The 17,907-nt window shown below is 40.1% G+C and overlaps 1 protein-coding gene and 1 non-coding gene across 2 annotated transcripts in view; both read right to left on the bottom strand.

Annotated features, from left to right (window-relative positions):
* Positions 1 to 531: 531 nt before the first annotated feature.
* Positions 532 to 17,907, bottom strand: part of ZFPM2 (zinc finger protein, FOG family member 2) — a 397,773-nt gene continuing 380,397 nt past the window's right edge. The window contains exons 4-6 of the mRNA XM_068983740.1: positions 11,102 to 11,308; positions 7,025 to 7,249; positions 532 to 3,889 (exon numbers count right to left, since the gene is read on the bottom strand). Of these exons, the coding sequence (XP_068839841.1) occupies positions 1,398 to 3,889; positions 7,025 to 7,249; positions 11,102 to 11,308 (2,924 nt within the window). The 3' untranslated portion in view covers positions 532 to 1,397. The remainder of the gene's footprint in view (positions 3,890 to 7,024; positions 7,250 to 11,101; positions 11,309 to 17,907) is intronic.
* TRNAW-CCA (transfer RNA tryptophan (anticodon CCA)) lies at positions 17,026 to 17,097 on the bottom strand. Its single transcript has one exon. It is a non-coding gene; the product is annotated as a tRNA-Trp (tRNA).

A 17,907-nucleotide genomic window follows, 5' to 3' on the forward strand; every position in this document is an offset into this window, starting at 1 on the left:
GTTGGGTGCATGTGACCAACTTTGGTGCCAATTCTTCTGATAGATTTTGTAAGCCTTTCAGACATTTATGAAATCAGTCTTTTTCTGTGCTACAGTTGGTAGGGGGTGGGGGGGTGGAGGGGTAGAGAACACAAAAACAGTGCTTCTTATATATATTTACAATGAAGAACTTTTCTAGTTCCAGAGCCTGGAGTCTCCAGTTCATTTTAATATAATAGGTTATATTAAGTAGATGGATAAAAAGGACAACCTCTCCCTTTCCTGGTTTGTCATCATGTTACTACATTTATTCAATACTGTTTTGAACCTACTTATGTTACAAAGAACAGGTATATAGGGTTTCCCTTGTATTTTAAAGAAAAAAAGTATGCCAAATTTCTCCAACAATCTGGAATTTTATTCCATTCATATACATGCATAGTAACAACATTTGTTGAGAAATTATTTCTATCAGAAGTAGAACATTATCTTTGTGATCACCAGGTGCAGTATTGCTACTCTTATATTTAAATAGATCTTATATATGAATTAAATTCATACTTGCAGCATTGAGTTTAGGGTTTCGATTTAGACTGTGCCTTTCAAAAGATAAAACCGATTAATACTACTTCATTACTTACAATACTGCTTCCAGTAATTTTGTTCATTCTTACAAAGTATTGCATTTAACAGCAAAGGTTTAAAAATTGAGACAGCTGCATCAGCGAAAGAAAATACAAGTACTATACAAGAAAAAAATTGCCATCTTCATTTAACATACATGTTTAAGATTAAGAAAATGGACGGAAACATACGGCTACATACAAATGCAAAGCCTAGTGACTAAGAGACTGTATCTGCTAAAATATAAAGTGCAAACGGAGCCTGATTATCCAAGAATTGAAATCTTAAGGCGAACTTATAGCACATGTATTTAAAACATCTTTGCAAGTTATATTTTAGCATATACATATATCTGCAACAGCATATAAGAAGAAATCAAGATACACAAGTGCTTTGGAAGCTATTTCTAAAATGCTTTTCTGTATTGTTTGTGACTATTTTCTTTAAAAGCTACTTACAGTGCAAACCATATGTGCTACACAATAACTATACAATAACATTACAAATGACTTTAATATAAAGTTTTTAAATAAAAAATAACATAACCACAGCTATGAATACTGCTGGTAAAATAAATTAATTTTTTTTGTTTTGGAAAATGGCACCAATAATACACTTTACTAATGGACTGTAATGAAATTACACCTTAAGTCTTCAACTCAGCCATAATGAATTATCTCCTGATCACCGGATGTAATTCAAACAGCTTTGCTTTTTTTTTTTTTCTGTACTGGGTAGAACAACATACTAAACACTGGTACCAAAGGTGACTGATGTCCATGGATTTAGTGATTTCATTTGACGTGTTCTGCGGCATGTGATGAGCAATAAAACTTTTTGTGAGTTATAAAGTTTGAGAGGTTGTTGAACTGGATGTCACAGAGCCGGCAGTATTTCCCACTGGTGGGTGCCTGGGTGGAGCCATTCACACTTTTTGCTATACTAGACAACTGGTCCTCTGCGGAGGGAATGCCTGGGGAGACGTTCTCGTTCGTGGCTAAGGGATTCTCGGAGACCCAGGAGGGAGACTTGTGGCCGTCTTCACGCTGCGCGTTCTGGGCAACGTTCTCTTGCTGGGGGTTGGCGGCAGGGCGCTCTTCTTGCTTCAGTCCACCGTTCACGATGACCATGCCTCGATTTTTGGGCAACAAGGGCAGGGAATCTTTCTTCGGCACAGCGCACCCGTTGGAAGAAGCCTGGCTTTTGGGAGATTCATTTTCTGCGTTTGTGCTTTGCTCCACGTCAGCGTTATGGATGGCCAGAGAACCGGAAATGTAATCACTTGGCTTGATTCCATAGTACGGAGAAAGCTGGTCGGCTCCTTTTGCCTTCTTTATTGCTCCAGGGTACAGGCATTGGGGAAGAAACAAATGTTTGTTTTCTTCTTTTGTCGCGATGAGCTGAGCGGCTTCGCTGAAGACTTTCAGGCCCTGCAGCGTCGCTAAGTGGGATGAGAATAAGTTTCCATTGGGGGAGGGCTGCTTCAGATTGCCATTTTTCTCACATTTTATGATGCTTCTTTCATAGCTGACTTCGGGGCTGCTTCGTTCGCTTTCTGGATTCGGAAACACTTTGCTGTCGAGCGGAACCAGGTCGTTCCGCTGATGCGCGGTGACCGGGCAGAAATTTTGCTTGTGGGCCAGGTAGTTTTCCACCTTGTTGAAGCTGATCTTGCACACGGTGCACTCGTGGTAGTCCAGCAGCCTTTTGGGAGATGCGGTCGTCCGCTCAGACTGGGATAAACACTTTTTGCTGAGATCGATGGGGACGTCCATCTCCAGGCAGGAGACGCTGGAATGAGCAGTGTCACATTTAGAAACCGGGACACATTTGTTCATGGCCAGGGAGGTTTCCAAGTGCTTTGAGACAATTCCGGGAAAGAGATCGCATCTTGGGTGGTAGCACTCGCCCAGCCCTTCTGTGGCTTCTTGGGTGGAGGTACAGGGATTGCTGAGGTTGGCTACGTCGAGAAAGCGCTGCTGGACTAGCTGGGGCCTTTGATCCTGTTCAGGCAGGCACATCTCATACATCTTCCTGCGTTTGCGTGTGCGCATGGTTCTCTGCATGGCAGGCACTTTGTTGGAAGCCGACCTCTTGAGCGGAGGGTCGTGGCGCGTCGCACAATAATACTGTTTGTGGACCATGTAGGTTTCGTGCCGGCTGAAAGTAATGTTGCAAGCTTCACAGGTAGTCTTATTTGGGTCACTTTCCCCATCCACTAAGGGGACGCTAGGGTTTTTGACATCAACAGGTTTCCCATTAATTTTATCATCACTGCTATTGGGGGTGGAGAGCTTCTTAGCTTGCGTGGAAAAGTCCTTGTCGTGGCCCTTCCCATTTGGCCCAATTAAATCTAAAACGGCGGAAGAATTGATGCAGGGTGTTTGAAGAAGTGAATTCTCAGGATCCGCAGAGTGAGGAGCTGGATTGAGAAGACTGATGGAGGGCTGACCCGTGTTGGGACTCACAGCCTCCTGCATCTTTTCTGAAACCCCAGGGAACTCGGGGGACTTGGCCATCTGCTGCCATCGGCTGCTGCAGTAATGTTTTTTGTGCACTAGATAATTATCCAAGTTATTGAAGGTTATGTTGCACTCAAAACAGGTAGCCCCCTTGGGCATCAAGGGGCTGTAAATGACAGGAGGGTAGCTACTACTTCCGTGCCTCAGTCGCCGGTGTACCAGTTCAGACATCTTGGCTAAGATCTCTGAAGCTTGAGGGACCATGGTGATATCTTGGGGAAAAGCAAACTGAGATAGAAAGGGTCCCACGGGGAAAGAAGGCCCAATATTAGGCTGAACTGGAGATGAGGCGAGTCTTGGACTAGAGGGCTCAGACTTTATTTTCGTGTAAGAAAAGCTTTGTTTATTGGTTGTAGGCTGAATTTCGGGTCTCTGGTTAGTGAGAAAGAGCTGAGTCTTTTTCTCACACTTGTCCAGCTCCGTGTCAGAGCTCGCATCTTTAGTCTGCATGGCCTTTTGGCTCTGTGGGAGTTCGCTCCTGGTCAGCAAGTCTGTGGCTGGCTGTAAGCTGTCTTCGGTTCCACTTGGAGAGTGTTCCATGTCACTTTCTCGGGGCAGTTTGCTGCCAGGGACATGGAGCTCCTGGTGCTGCAATAACTCCCTCTGAGTCTGGAAGCCAAAGTGGCAGTGATTGCATCGGAAGGCAGCTTGAGTGAGATGGGAGAACAGGTGTTGGTGAAAGTTGATCACAGAATCAGCAGTGTAGCTACAGACGGTGCATTTTAGACTAGCACCAGGGGGGAGGAAGTCTTCCATTTTCACTCCTGGAGAAACATACAAAATCAGAATACTGAGAACCACACATTTTGGTTTGCTGGTGATATGAACCATTACTAATGACCTCATGTCTTCAACACAGCAGAAATGAACTGAAATCTTGCAGAATCTCATTTGTGATATTAACTTTTTTCTATGATACCTTTCACCATATGTGGTAATAATAAACTGTAGTTAATACTTTCCAAAGCACTTTCATGAGTATTATCACATTGTAGTGGGATGGGCATTGCTGTTTTAATTTTACAGGTCAGAAAACAAATTCAAGGAGGCTAAAGGAATTGATTATGGTAATCAATCTAAATACTCATCTAATAAATTCAGTGATGAAGCCATGCTCAGACCTCAGATTTTATGATTTCTAATCCAATAAGCCTTCTTACCAAACCACTGTGCTCTACAGTAGGAAGAGGCAGGCATTTATTAGAGGTGATTTTGACAACCTGTATGCAAACTAAATAACTTAGTGCACTTAATGTGCTAGAATTAGGTCTTTATACAACAGAATCCAAACAGAAATCATTTTGTAAAGTAATTAATAACATCCTAATTTATCTTTGGTACAAATTTAGAATTTCATGGTTTTGCTTAGTATGGGTTATCTTTATCCAGGGCTGATATTCAGCTGATATTTACTAGTATGTTCAACTATATTAGTATACTAATATAGTCATTTTGGACTGACATTTGTGCTGATTGATTATGACCTGTTTCTGGTCAGTTATTAAATATTTTGAATATCACCACTGACTGGTGGGTAAGTCTCAGCGCAGTATTGTGATTTACAGGAAATGTATATTTGGTCACTTAGATGAGGAAAATATTTCTCTTATGCATCTGGTCTTTATCCTTGGTTCCTGGCTCAAGACTTCTAAAACTGTTGGAATTTCTTGTGATAAATATGTCTTTGTTATGTTAATGAGGCGACTTTTGTAAAGCACTCAGGTAACCTAAGGATGGAGACTGGTTGCCAGAAGAACCAACCCTGTGAGTAAAGGGTTGGAACTTACACTGCCTTCCACTTTTGGGAAGAAGGGCTGGAGATTAAGTTCAATTGCCAATGGCCAATAACTTAATCAATCATGCCTATGTAATGAAGCCTCCTTGTCCATTCCCAAACCTGGCCCTATTCATCTCACCCATCTGGCTGTTCCTGACTTATATCCTTTTAAAATAAACTAGTAATCTAGCAAGTTAATGTGTTATCTGAGTTCTGTGAATCAGCCTAGCATATCCTTTTAAAATAAACTAGTAATCTAGCAAGTTAATGTGTTATCTGAGTTCTGTGAATCAGCCTAGCAAATCAATCAAACCAAGGGGGTGCTGTGGCAATCTCTGATTTACAGCTAGTTGGTCACAGCAGACTGGTCTGAATTGGGATGAGAGTGAGGGGGGTCCCTCTTGTAGAACTGACCCCTTAATCTGTGGAATCCAATGCTATCTCTTGGTAGTGTCAGAATTGAGTGGAGTTGAATTGCAGAACGCCCAGTTGGTGTCTAAAGAATTACTTGGCGGGGGTGGGGGGGGGGGAGCGGGGGGAACCACTCCCCTATGAATTGGAATTGGGAGCTAGATACTTTTATCCACTAAGGCCAATTCCTGTCCCATTTGTTGTCATATGGTTAAGTCAGGCTTGCTTCCGCTTCTCTGCACTCTAGACTAAAGTGAGAAATACCTTCTATATTCATAAAATGAAAATATGGCAACAACACCCAGTCCTAATAAAAAAGGACTTCTTTTATTTTTCTCCTTTTCTCCTTAGCTAATCCAGGACTCATTTTTCTATTGAGCTGGAAAAATCTCCCTATCTCTTATTTTTGTTTTGTGTATGACTTTACACTCACTGTGTGAGACAACCAACCTGTTTCTGCTTCTCCTGGTTTATCACCTACATAAAGACAGCTTATTTGTAGGGAAAAGGTAGAGAATGAGTAAAAAGAAAATTGCCTATTTTTATCGGTACAAAGACAAAAGCTTGCACAGTACTAGAGTATTGTAGGTTGTAGTTTTTTTTTTTTTTTTTAACTGAGCACCTATTTTAGTTTTTAATTATTCAACCCAAGCAAAAACAGCGAAGGAAGTCACCCTGGGGTGTCTAACAAGTTTTGTATTCTAGGTGCTGAAGAACTGTGATTCCCAAAACTTGGTTTGCCCTATCCAAGAATGTTTGAAAAAAATACCTAAAATTAATGTAATTATGTACATTTGGTTCACTTCAATTATTTGTAAAATATAGGAATTAGAATACTATGAGATGATACTGGTGATAACTGGGCATACAATTCCAAAATAAATGGGAATAGTGAAAAAGAGGGGATATATGTATACATACAGCTGAGCAGACACACAATATTGTAAAGCATATATACTCCAATAAAAGTTAATTAAAAAAACATGGGAACAGTTGCCACCTTGCTGTTAAGGGAAGGCTTTAAAAAGAGAAGACTTGTTTTTCAGGCTAACTTTTCCTAAGAAGTTTTAAAACATAGCACTAAAAGTGTTTTTATGTCAAAAATTCAACTGTGTTGTTATGCACACAGGAACCTTTTACAGATCCATATTTAAAAGTTAATGTTTCTCAAGTGGATCTTTCAAAATAAAAGCTTTATTTCCATTCAGCAATAATGGAATTTTTGGAAATTCCATTGGAATTTTATGGAAAAAGCAATTTTACTTTTTATGTAAAATATGTAAAAATAAAAATATTTTTATGTACCTACTATTTAGTCCCTGCTGTGTGGCAAAGAGAACATGGTAAGTTTGCAAAGATCACCTGGCACAGAAATGAATGAATATTGATGACAATATACAAAGGGTACTGCAATTTCCAAAACTGATGCTATTTGACTTTAGATGGAAAAAAACTATAGAGGGCTTTGGCCTGTAAGCTGAGCACTGTAAGTCGTTAGAAAAGAATTCAGACCCAAGTCCTTTGAACAGAATATACTGATTGTACGTGACAAAAGGTAATAACTATCTGGTTCACCAAGTTTAATTTTGATTTTATAGGCAGGAAGAGACGTATGAATGTATGTATGTACAACATGTATGAATGTACATATGTATGTATGTAGAGAAAGAACAGGGTCTCTTGGAGCAGAAGAAACAAGGGAGGTACTTACCACTGTGTGAGTTCAGGTGCATTTCTAGAGCTCGGGCATTTGAAAAGCTCTTGGTGCATTGTGGGAAGGGACACAGGCTGGAAATCTGAGGAGCAGTGTCCTCATTTTCCTCTGACACTGGTGCAGCTTCTCTTTGCCTTCCACTGCAATAGTACATCAGATGGGCTTGCAGATTCCGCTCACTGCGATACCAGATGCCACAGGACTTGCAAGGGAATATATCCTCTGCAAGCAGAAACACAGGGACACGTTAGCTGCTGCCCACTTAGAGCCATTCATGGGTAAACAGCATTTGGTTCAGTTTTTTTGAGTCTGCTTTCTGGTTCTGAATTAGGTAATCAGACAGTGGCTAGTAAAGTATTGGTGTTGTTCCACCGTACAGGACTGAGCTTATAAAGGAATGTTACATTCAATGCAATTTACCTTTCCACAGACTCTTTAGAAACTGGGACTGTAGGAGACTCCCAAAATAAAGCACAAGAGGTTGATCTTAAATTGTTTATATTGTATTTATGGTTTAGAAAAGTAGGTGTTTAGAAAATATCAGTATGAAATGTTTTATCTGCTTGATTAAAAGGTAAAGGATCTAATGGCTGCTGCAGTGAAGTTAGCTTTGATGTCAACTCCTGACATCATTTATTCATTTAATAAATTAATTACAGAGTCCCTCCTAAGTGCCTGATTTATGCTGAGTTGGCTGTAAAACAAAATGAGAGACAAAACAGCTGTTCTTAAGGAGCTTAGATCACTTGGGGCTGGTTAACAGGTGGTTAGATCATTATATAAGAATGTGATGACTGCTCTGATAGAGGTATCTGAGGGGTGTTTCAGGGCATGGAAAAGAGATACAAGTCTGGGAGAGAACTGGACAGAGGATGAGGTGAGAGAAGGATTTAGAGGGGAGATGATGACATGCCTTAGCTACATTGTGAAGGATGAAATTAATCTAGTCAGGTGGAGAAGGGGATTGTATTCTTGTAGTCAAGGGATCATTCATGGGAGCCTACGAGGGACTGGGTGGAGGCTGAGAGGCTATTCTGTAATCTCAGGCAAAGAGCTGGAAGAGATGAGGCTGCAGAAGGCAGGGACAGACTACCAAAGACAATGGAGACTTTTATTTTTGGGGCCTCACTGCATGTCATGAAGGATCATAGTTCCCTGACCAGGGGTTGAACCTGTGCCCTCGGCAGGAGTCCTGACCACTGAACCGCCAGGGAATTCCCCACTGTAGGGCTTTTAAAGTTCTGGTTTCTATCTCAATGAGTATGGAAAGTTATTGAATTATTTTAAATAACAGACTGACAGAAACTGCTATGATATAATGCTAACTGTGGAGCAGAATTTGAAGGTAGCAACATTGGAAGGAAGACTTTTACGATAATTGAAATAATCTCAGTGAACTATGTTACAGTTTGAATTGTAACTAATGGCCATATAGTATTTGTTAGGCCATGCTATAATATGTATGATATGTATTTCTCATGGATTCATTCATGGAAAATTTCTGTGTGTGTTTTCACCCTCATTTGTTAATAGGTAAAGAACGTGAGGTTGAGTAACTTGCCATAATCATGCAAGTGGGTGAACTGAGATTGGAAAACCCTGGTGTAAACACTCTTTCATAATACCTCAATGACAAGAGGGACAGAGAAAAGAAAAATTATATTGAGGAAGTAGAACTGACTGGAAGTGATGACCACTAGTTTGGAGGGTAAGGTTTGTCCTTGGTGCCTAGGCTTCTTGTTAGCATTTCTGTGTTAAGTGATGGTTCATTCATCTCTACAGGGAATAGAAGACAGCTGGGTGATGGATTCAGGCTAGCGCATATATAGTGACCAAGTCTCATACTGTATTGTGTAAACTTGGCACCTTTATAGTGAAAGGGGGCATGGATCAGAGGGGACAAATCCAGCCACACTGGGGTACATGGTCACATTAGATGCGTGCAAGTGGATATTTCTGTGAGAAAGAGAGATGAACATTGCAAAGATGGCAACAGAGGTCTGAAACTTGCCAGACACAGCTGGACTTGTGATTTATAAACTGTCAATGTATAGTGGGTGGTGGAAAACCATGATAGTGAAGGAGACAGCTCAAGAGATCCTGTTGAAGGAGATAAGGAGAAAATTAAGGACCAAATTCTAGTGAACGAGAAGTAAGGAATAGGTAGGTAACAATACAGAATTTCCAAATACAATCTAACTACAAAATTAAAACTATCTGGCTACTGTTTATTATTTAACCCTTCCCACCCAAGTTAGTTACATTTACACTTCAGAGGGCCACAATATTTAATAAAGTGGCTATTTATGAAGGATGACTTTAACTGATTAGCTAATTAAAGAATGAGAACAAAAGCCTGTATGTATCTATGTTGATTTATTTGAGATTAACATTATCTTGCTACAGAAAGCAAAAAAAAGCATAATCTCAAATATAATTAGAATGAACATTCATACACTGAAGCGTCACAATAATATAAGGTGCCCCTAGGATACCTGGTGGGCTTCCCCGGTGACTCAGCAGTAAAGAATCGATTTGCACTGCCCAAGCCACAGGAGACACAGGTTTGATCCCTGAGTCAGGAAGATCCCCTGGAGGAAGCCATGGCAACCCACTCCAGTATTCTTGCCTAAAGAATCCCCATGGACAGAGGAGCCTGGTGGGCTCCAGTTCATAGGGTGGCAAAGGGTCTGACACGACTGAAATGACTTAGTATGTATGTACAGGATACCTGGTAACAAAATCATTTGGTCTCAAATTCAAGTTACATCAGGTTCCTCACTATCCAAAGTAAAGGTCCAATAAAGAAGATAACTACATTTATACTAAGGAAATCTAAAAATACTGACTTGGGTTGGGTGCACTGAATCCAGTGGTTGCCTGCAGAATAATTCCAGATACACATGAGAAGTTCTTTATTCTGGAGGATGCAGTTACAGCAAGAACATAATTACTGTTGTGTGTATATACAAAAAATATTGAGACATGGCTGTAGTCTCTAGAATTTTCTGCATTATTCAAAGTCTCAGGCATTTTCAATGACATTTTTGACTCAAGGCAATATTTCACTTGCCTACTGGCTTCAGCTTCTGTTCTCCTCTTAAGATGTTAACTGGTACTCATGTTTTCTCTCAGAGACAGATAAAAGCGGAGTGGACTCTAGAACTCAGATCTTGGGACTCCTGAATCACTGATTTTATGTCATATCAGGTGTCACTATGTGTTCAAGAAATACAAACTAAGTTCAAAAGCCCTTTTAACAAAATATAATCACAAAGACAGATTTTCCAGGGCATATTTTAAAATTTTGCATATAAAGGACTCTAAGAAGTATTTTTCTTTCTCTTTTTAATGTTTTATATTAGATGGTATCTTGATTTATCTAGCCTACATTTCCCTTTCATTAGTATATCTAATCCAGAGACGGCAGTGGCAACCCACCCCAGTACTCTTGCCTGGAAAATCCCATGGACGAAGGAGCCTGAGGACTTTTGCTTTTCACTTTCATGCATTGCAGAAGGAAATGGAAACCCACTCCAGTGTTCTTGCCTGGAGAATCCCAGGGACAGGGGAGCCTGGTGGGCTGCCGTCTATGGGGTCGCACAGAGTTGGACACGACTGAAGCGACTTAGCAGCAGCAGCAGCAGCAGCAGCAGCAGCAGTATATCTAATCAAATTTGATTTTGTTTCCTTTTTCTTATGTTTTAACTCTCTGGCTCTTAATACCAAAATTATTCTACCGTAGAAGCATCAGTGAAAGATGTTGGGCTTCTTATAGCTAAATAGCCTTGAACATTGCTTAGTATAGAATATCAGATTTTCGTTTGTGACATTCAGGAATCCAGCGTGAAATGAATGAACTTAAGTTCTTTTTATATTCCCATGAGAAGTGATCACACACACACACCCACACACACACAGAGTTAAAGTTGGAGAGAAGATCAAATAAAATCACAGCACTGGAGGAAAACTCTGTCCCTGGTTGCCTGTCAGTAGACATTATTTTTTTCTCTCCCATAAATACCCATCACCACTACAAAGCTATTGTACTGGGCTACTGCACTCAACACTTACTATTGACAATAGCTGTGGGCAAAATAGAAGCCATGGCAGCTTGCTGAGGAAGCAGCTGAATTGAGTCCAGCAGGCGCGCCGGGTACATCCCTTCTGTAAGAGTCATCTGACTGGCAGCTTGTAGCCTTGAGTCAAAATCCACCACAAAGGCAATTAGCTCTTCACCCTCAGAGATGGCCTTCGTAGTCGTGCACCAAAGCTGACCCCCTATTAAGAGAAAAAAAGGAAGAGAAAGATAGAATTGACATAGAATGCTCCAGCCTGCTGTCCATTGGATTGATGTCAACCGCACCTTCTCATGTTTTTCACATCAGTTTCTACTGGGTGGAGTGTTGGATCAAGACAACAGCTGCCCTCCTCTTCCCTTTGTTCACTTAAAACAATAAAACAGCCAGTTATTTTACCAGCGACATGGGTTTATAACAGCAAAGAACTGCAATTCGGGACAGGCAACTATGGCAAACCACATGAGAGTCTGGTAAAACAAAAGAGAGGAAACTTTTTATAGAGAAGGGGAAGTTGGAGAGCTATGATAAACCAAAAGTCCATTGGAAACTGGAAGTTTGAAATATAGTGGCTTTTCATTGGCTGAGCTGCTTTTACAGACTTTCATTGGCTCAGCTGTTGTCAGGTGACAAGAAATGCTTTCTTCCTGATGGAGATACAAAATCCATCTCTTCCTGTTGGGCTCTGTATTGAAGTTAAGTGGTACTTGTCAGCTCCTGCATCTGACTTCCTTACTCCATTTTAGTGAGGTTTCCTTTTATGAATTTTCATACCTCCTGTGTGGAAAATTATATTTCTTGCATTAAATGTACTGTTCAGTGATCAACAGTAGAGAAGACTAAGGACCAAGTATAGACATAATCTGTACAGAGTTTTGTCAAAACGTTGACAACTTTTTGCCTTCTGGTGCTTAACTTAATCATGAACCGTGCTATCACATGGTATATACTGCCTAAGAACAAGCATGGTAGGGATCCAACCACAAAATGTATTCCAAGTGAGCCTTGGAAGTTACTTTCCCTATACCTTACTCCTCTTTCTCTCTCTTTCCCAGACAATGATATATCAGATACTGATACTGGATATCTATATGTGTGTGTGTGTGTATATATATATATATGATACCTAAAACTACAAAGCAAGTAAACAAAGTTCCTAAAATTTAGCAAGTTTAAATGAAATTCCAGTTAGTTTTGTTCTCTGCATAAGTCGGCTTCCTTTTTTTTTTTTTTTTTTTCGGAGGGGCGAATGCTGAGTGATCTTTATTTTTATAATATTTCTTATAATACAGCTTCTTTATCTCCCTTTACCCTGACTGAACTTCCTGAAAAGAAGATACACCAAAGATCCTTTTCAAAAAGGCTTATTTAAATAAAGATTTGTTTAAATGAAAAGAACCCTTTCTTCAAACACTAAGATAGACTCTGGCTCGGCACTTCAAATGATCACGTGTGGTGCATTAAAAAGAAAATTAACTATGCAAGTACATCTTCTAATGTATTGGAATGCGATAGCAAATGCTCATTTATTTAACATGTTTAGACAGGCAAAGCACTTATATTTTGTTATCTACACTCTCAGGCCTAGATACGTATCCTATACAGTTATGCCTGAAATAATATGGCATAGTTGATATGTTATAAAGCTTTTTTTCTCATTGTGTATATATTGCAAGGCTATATATTGTACTCATTAAGCAAGCAAAAATTGTATCCTTTCTGATAAGTAATATTGCTCTGTTTATCTTTCAGAGTAACTGCCTTTTCAACTGCACTTCATTTTTTCCACCCTCAAAGAGATCATAGTTTTTAAACAACTTGTGGTAAAAATCGGGTGGAAAAGATAACAACAGCATATGATACAGCACAGTTGACTAGAAGATTCAGGACATCATTTTAGAGAGACCTGGGACAGCTAATTAAAGCAGCTGATTAAATGTTAAAGGCAAGCAAACAAGACACCATTTGTGACAGTATATTTGTGAAAAAATAAAGCTAAAATTACCGACCTCAAATTTATGTGAAAATTTCCAAGGAAAACACACATTTACTAAAGGACTAGAAAACAACCACTTTTTGTTTTTCCACTCTGGCTCTAACATATCTGAAAGAATACAAATTTGCCAAAGTTGTAAAACAGATTCACTTTGGTATTGATTGATTGATTTACAAATGCAGAAGCTAAATGGCATCATCGTGGAATTCGATGCTGGAATTAGTGGAAAGCCGTAAGTCGGTGCTGTTTCTGCTGGTGACACCTTTCTCACATGGGAGGCTTCTGCATTTGGCTGCTCTGCCTTCTCTGATGTGCGTACAGATCCCAGCTATTCATGGCTCTAGACAAGGTAATCATCTGCACCTTATCTTTCCTCTTGGAAACCGCTTATTAAGTGAGTCCATGTAATAGAGAGGTGGGGAGGGCAGAGGCAGGCACTGCAGTTCAGTGTCTTAGCCTGGTCTTTTGGAGTCACGGGATTTCAGCGTTGAACTGCATAACTTATATTACTGGTAATAGTTTCCCATTTTTGATAAATTTATATTGTTGGTAAATCTAGCTATGGCTATGTTTTACAAAGGAAAAGTTGTGAATTCAGGTACCCAGGAGAAATCAATAGTTTAGAGAAGGTAGCACTCAGCTTATCTTTATCACAGCAGTGAGCTCCATAGCAAGATGACTCCGAATACTTTTGCTCAAACTTTGAACTCAAAAGATCCAGTCAATAAAATAAAATAAAATAAAATTCACAAATTATTAAGTGCAAGAGGGAGGAGATATATGTATACCTATAGCTGATTCACATTGTTGGACAGCAGAAACCAACACAACATTGTAAAGCTATTATCTTCCAATTAAAAAAAAAAAAGAATAAAGAAACATGTAGAAAAACTTCTCCAAAAAATAAACAAAAAATCATTTTTCTACATTATTAGGCAGCCTGGCAGCGGTAATACATGTTTTTGGACATGTTCAGTAATATTTCATATTTTATTGTCTTTACCATTTTATATTATGGTTTCATCAGTGCATGTCATTTTAAAAGGCTAAATTGGACTGAGAATGTCCTTTGCAGGTTTGATGAGAAAGTCAGCTGTTTTAGGATTTAGTCTTTCAAATGAATCATTCAGTTCAGTAATCACTGAACTCCCCACTGTGTGCCAGGCCGGGTGCTTTGGCTTCACACACAACTTACATACAAACTGAACGCACACATATAAACGAATTATAATAGTACGTGCTGGTGTCATGCCCTAGTGCTAAAGAAAACGTGAGATAGGTGAGTAGCTGAGACTTCTAGGGGGAGTCAGGCAAGGCACCCTAGATGACCTTTTTCTTTCTTTCTTTTTTTTATTAACTCAAGAAAAATAGAGGTAAACTAGCTGAAGTGTTTTGGGGGGACCTGGCATCATTACTGGCAGAGAAAGGTACATGGGTGTGAGGGCAGGGTTATGGAAGAGCCTCTGCTGCTGCTGCTAAGTCGCTTCAGTTGTGTCCAACTCTGTGCGACCCCATGGACGGCAGCCCACCAGGCACCGCCGTCCCTGAGATTCTCCAGGCAGGAACACTGGAGTGGGTTGCCATTTTCTTCTCCAATGCATTAAAGTGAAAAGTGCTCAGGGGCTGGCAAACCTGGAGCTTGGAGCCTGAGGGAGGAAACAGGTGGATTATGGGAAGTGGGGTGCCGGAACCAGCCTGTTCTGGATCACAGGGTGGGATGGTTCACTGTCAGGAGTTTTGTGTGCTGTTGATGTCAAGTTGGTAACTTGATACTATCCACCGTGAGAGCTGTAGCATTTGCTGTCTGAATTGGAAACATTACAAATCAGGGCTTCCACCCACAAACAGTTTAGAAGAGGGTGAGACAGTTTTGATGTAACATAAAAACAGTTGTGTCTAGCTCATGGTGGGGAGATGGTGTGCACTTTTTTTTTTTTCAGTGAATGAATGAACAGATTTTTGACCTGAGCTTTTCCCCCTCAGAATATAGATCTGAGGGTCATGAGGAGAATAAACTGAAGGGGTAGGAAATGTTACCTCAAGGCTATTAGGAGGCTGTTGTACTTATTTCAGTTGTAAGAAGTGTAAATTGTGAGGTAGAAAAGGGCCAGTTTGCAGAGACATGGCTGAGAGAGGACTGGGGTGATTTCGTGAGATGGACAAGAAAAAGGAAACTGTTGAAAATGACACAGACGTTTCTGGTTTGGGAAACCGGATGATGGTAATCCCATTAGCAACACAGTAAAGCTGGTATACTAACAAGCAGTATTATGTAGACAATAACATACCATTGGTACGAATTAGGAATCGTTTCTTTGGGCCTGACAGACTAGGTAGTTGATGTATTTCTCATCTATTTTAATCCTGCTGAGTCCTCTGAGGTGAATGATAGTATCCTCATTTAAGAGCTGAAAAAACTGAAGCTTGGAGAGGTTAACTCACTTTCTCAAAGCTATTTCCCTTTGCAGAATCATGATTTAGATTTCTGTCCGTCCACCTCCATAGCCCAAGTGTGCATGTATGTGCGTGTATGTTGTATGTATGTGTGTATGTGTATGGATGGAAATGAAATTCGGCTTTGAAATGGCAGAGTTTGAGGTACCTGAGTGGCTTTTTGGCAGATGTATCTAGGAGGCAACTGGACCTAGGGGAAGAATAAGGCTAGAGAAAAAAAAAATTTGGAATTCATCAACACATTCTAAATAACTATGGGTGTTCTTTGAATTGGTGTGGTAATATACATGAAAAGAAAAAGAATGAAGATTGAAACTTGGAGAATCTAAACATTTAAGATGTGGGTAGAAGAGATGCAATCATTTAAAGACACAGAAAACATTTATTTGGAAAGGTGAGGGGGAACCAAAAAAATAGTGTCACAAAAGCCAAGGGTTGGTTCTTGGAAAGAGCTTGGACAAATTTTTTAGATGATGAGTTTAGAGCATACAACTTGAGGAAGCCACTTATATGGAGAGATATCCCAAGTACTGTAACACAGTTTTATTGATTCAAATAAAATATTCTAAGTGTGACTACTAGTGAAGATATAATCCCATCTGGAGGAAGTATGGACACTGGAACCAGACTCCTGGTGTGCAAGGCTTGGCTCTGCCACTTGCTAACTCTGTGACTTTGAACTTGTCACCTAAGCATTCTATCAGTTTCCTCAAAATTAAAAATGGAAATGATGATAATAATACTGAACTCAAGGTATTATCATGAGGATTAAATCAGGTAGTACAGGTGGAAGCTTAAGAACAGCACCTGCCATCAGTTCAGTTCAGTTAAGTCGCTCAGTCGTATCTGATTCTTTGTGACCCCATGGACTGCAGCCAGGCTTCCCTGTCCACCACCAACTCCCAGAGCTTACTCAAACTCATGTCCATTGGGTCAGTCATGCCATCCAACCATCTCATCCTCTGTCATCACCTTCTCCTCCCACCTTCAATCTTTCCCAGTATCAGGGTCTTTTCCAAAGAGTCAGTTCTTCACATCAGGTGGCCAAAGTATTGGAGTTTCAGTTTCAGCATCAGTCCTTCTGATGAATATTCAGGACTGATTTCCTTTAGGATGGATTGGTTGGATATCCTTGCAGTCCAAAGGACTCTCAAGAGTCTTCTCCAACACCACAGTTCAAAAGCATCTATTCTTTGGTGCTCAGCTTTCTTTATAGTCCAACTCTCACATCCATACGTGACTACTGGAAAAACCATAGCTCTGACTAAAAGGACTTTTGTTGGCAAAGTAATGTCTCTGCTTTTTAATATACTGTTTAGGTTGGTCATAGCTTTTCAGTAAGGTGAAGTTGCTCAGTTGTGTCCGACTCTTTGCGACCCCGTGGACTGTAACCTACTACGCTTCTCCATCCATGGGATTCTCCAGGCAAGAATACTGGAGTGGATTGCCATTTCCTTCTCCAGGGGATCTTCCCAACCCAGGGATCGAACCTGGGTCTCCCGCATTGGAGGCAGACACTTTAACCTCTGAGCCACCAGGGAAGCCAGTGCTATATAATTGTTAACCATTATTACTTTTGGTTTGGTTTGGGTGGGTCTGTTTTTCTCATATCTCACTGCCCTGCTAAGTCCAAGAAAAGAAATCTCACAGGAAAGAAAACACAAACCTATGAATTCAGTGAGTACATGTGTCTGTGCTCCATGGGAGAAAACTAACTCATTTCAGAAAAAAAGATTAAGGCTGCATCATTTATGGATCACATACCATATCTTGAGCAGTTAGAAACTAACATAGTTTCTAGCAATCTACATGGGGCCGAGGAGACAGGAGAACCAGTTTCCTACCCTACTGTTTTTAGAGCTAGGGTAAATACAGCCAACTCTCATTTACAATTCAATGGAGGGCAGTAGTATTCATCTTGATTAGGAAACAATCGAAGTGCATGAAAATGATAAATCATGTTGATATTTAGGTTTTTTGATGTCTTTACTGATTGCCCTCATGTTCAGTGAAAACAAATCACAGGGTATTACATTTGGTTTTAAAATGAGACCACCACTACCAAAACATAAACAAGAACACACAAAGAAAACAAACCAAAACCCCCAAACAAACAAACAAAACCACCAGAAAACAAGCACTGGCAAGGATGTACAGAAATTAGAACCCTTGTGCATTAGTGATGGGGGTTTAAAATGGGAGAACCACCCTGGAAAAGAGTATGACAGTTCCTCAAAAAATTAAAAATAAAATTACCTATGATCCAGCATTTATACTTCTGGGTATATACTCAAAAGAATTGAACACCGAGTCTCAAAGAGATATTTGCACACCCATGTTCAAAGCAGCAT

Source organism: Capricornis sumatraensis, chromosome 11 (genome assembly GCF_032405125.1).
Source record: "Capricornis sumatraensis isolate serow.1 chromosome 11, serow.2, whole genome shotgun sequence".
NCBI lineage: Eukaryota > Metazoa > Chordata > Mammalia > Artiodactyla > Bovidae > Capricornis > Capricornis sumatraensis.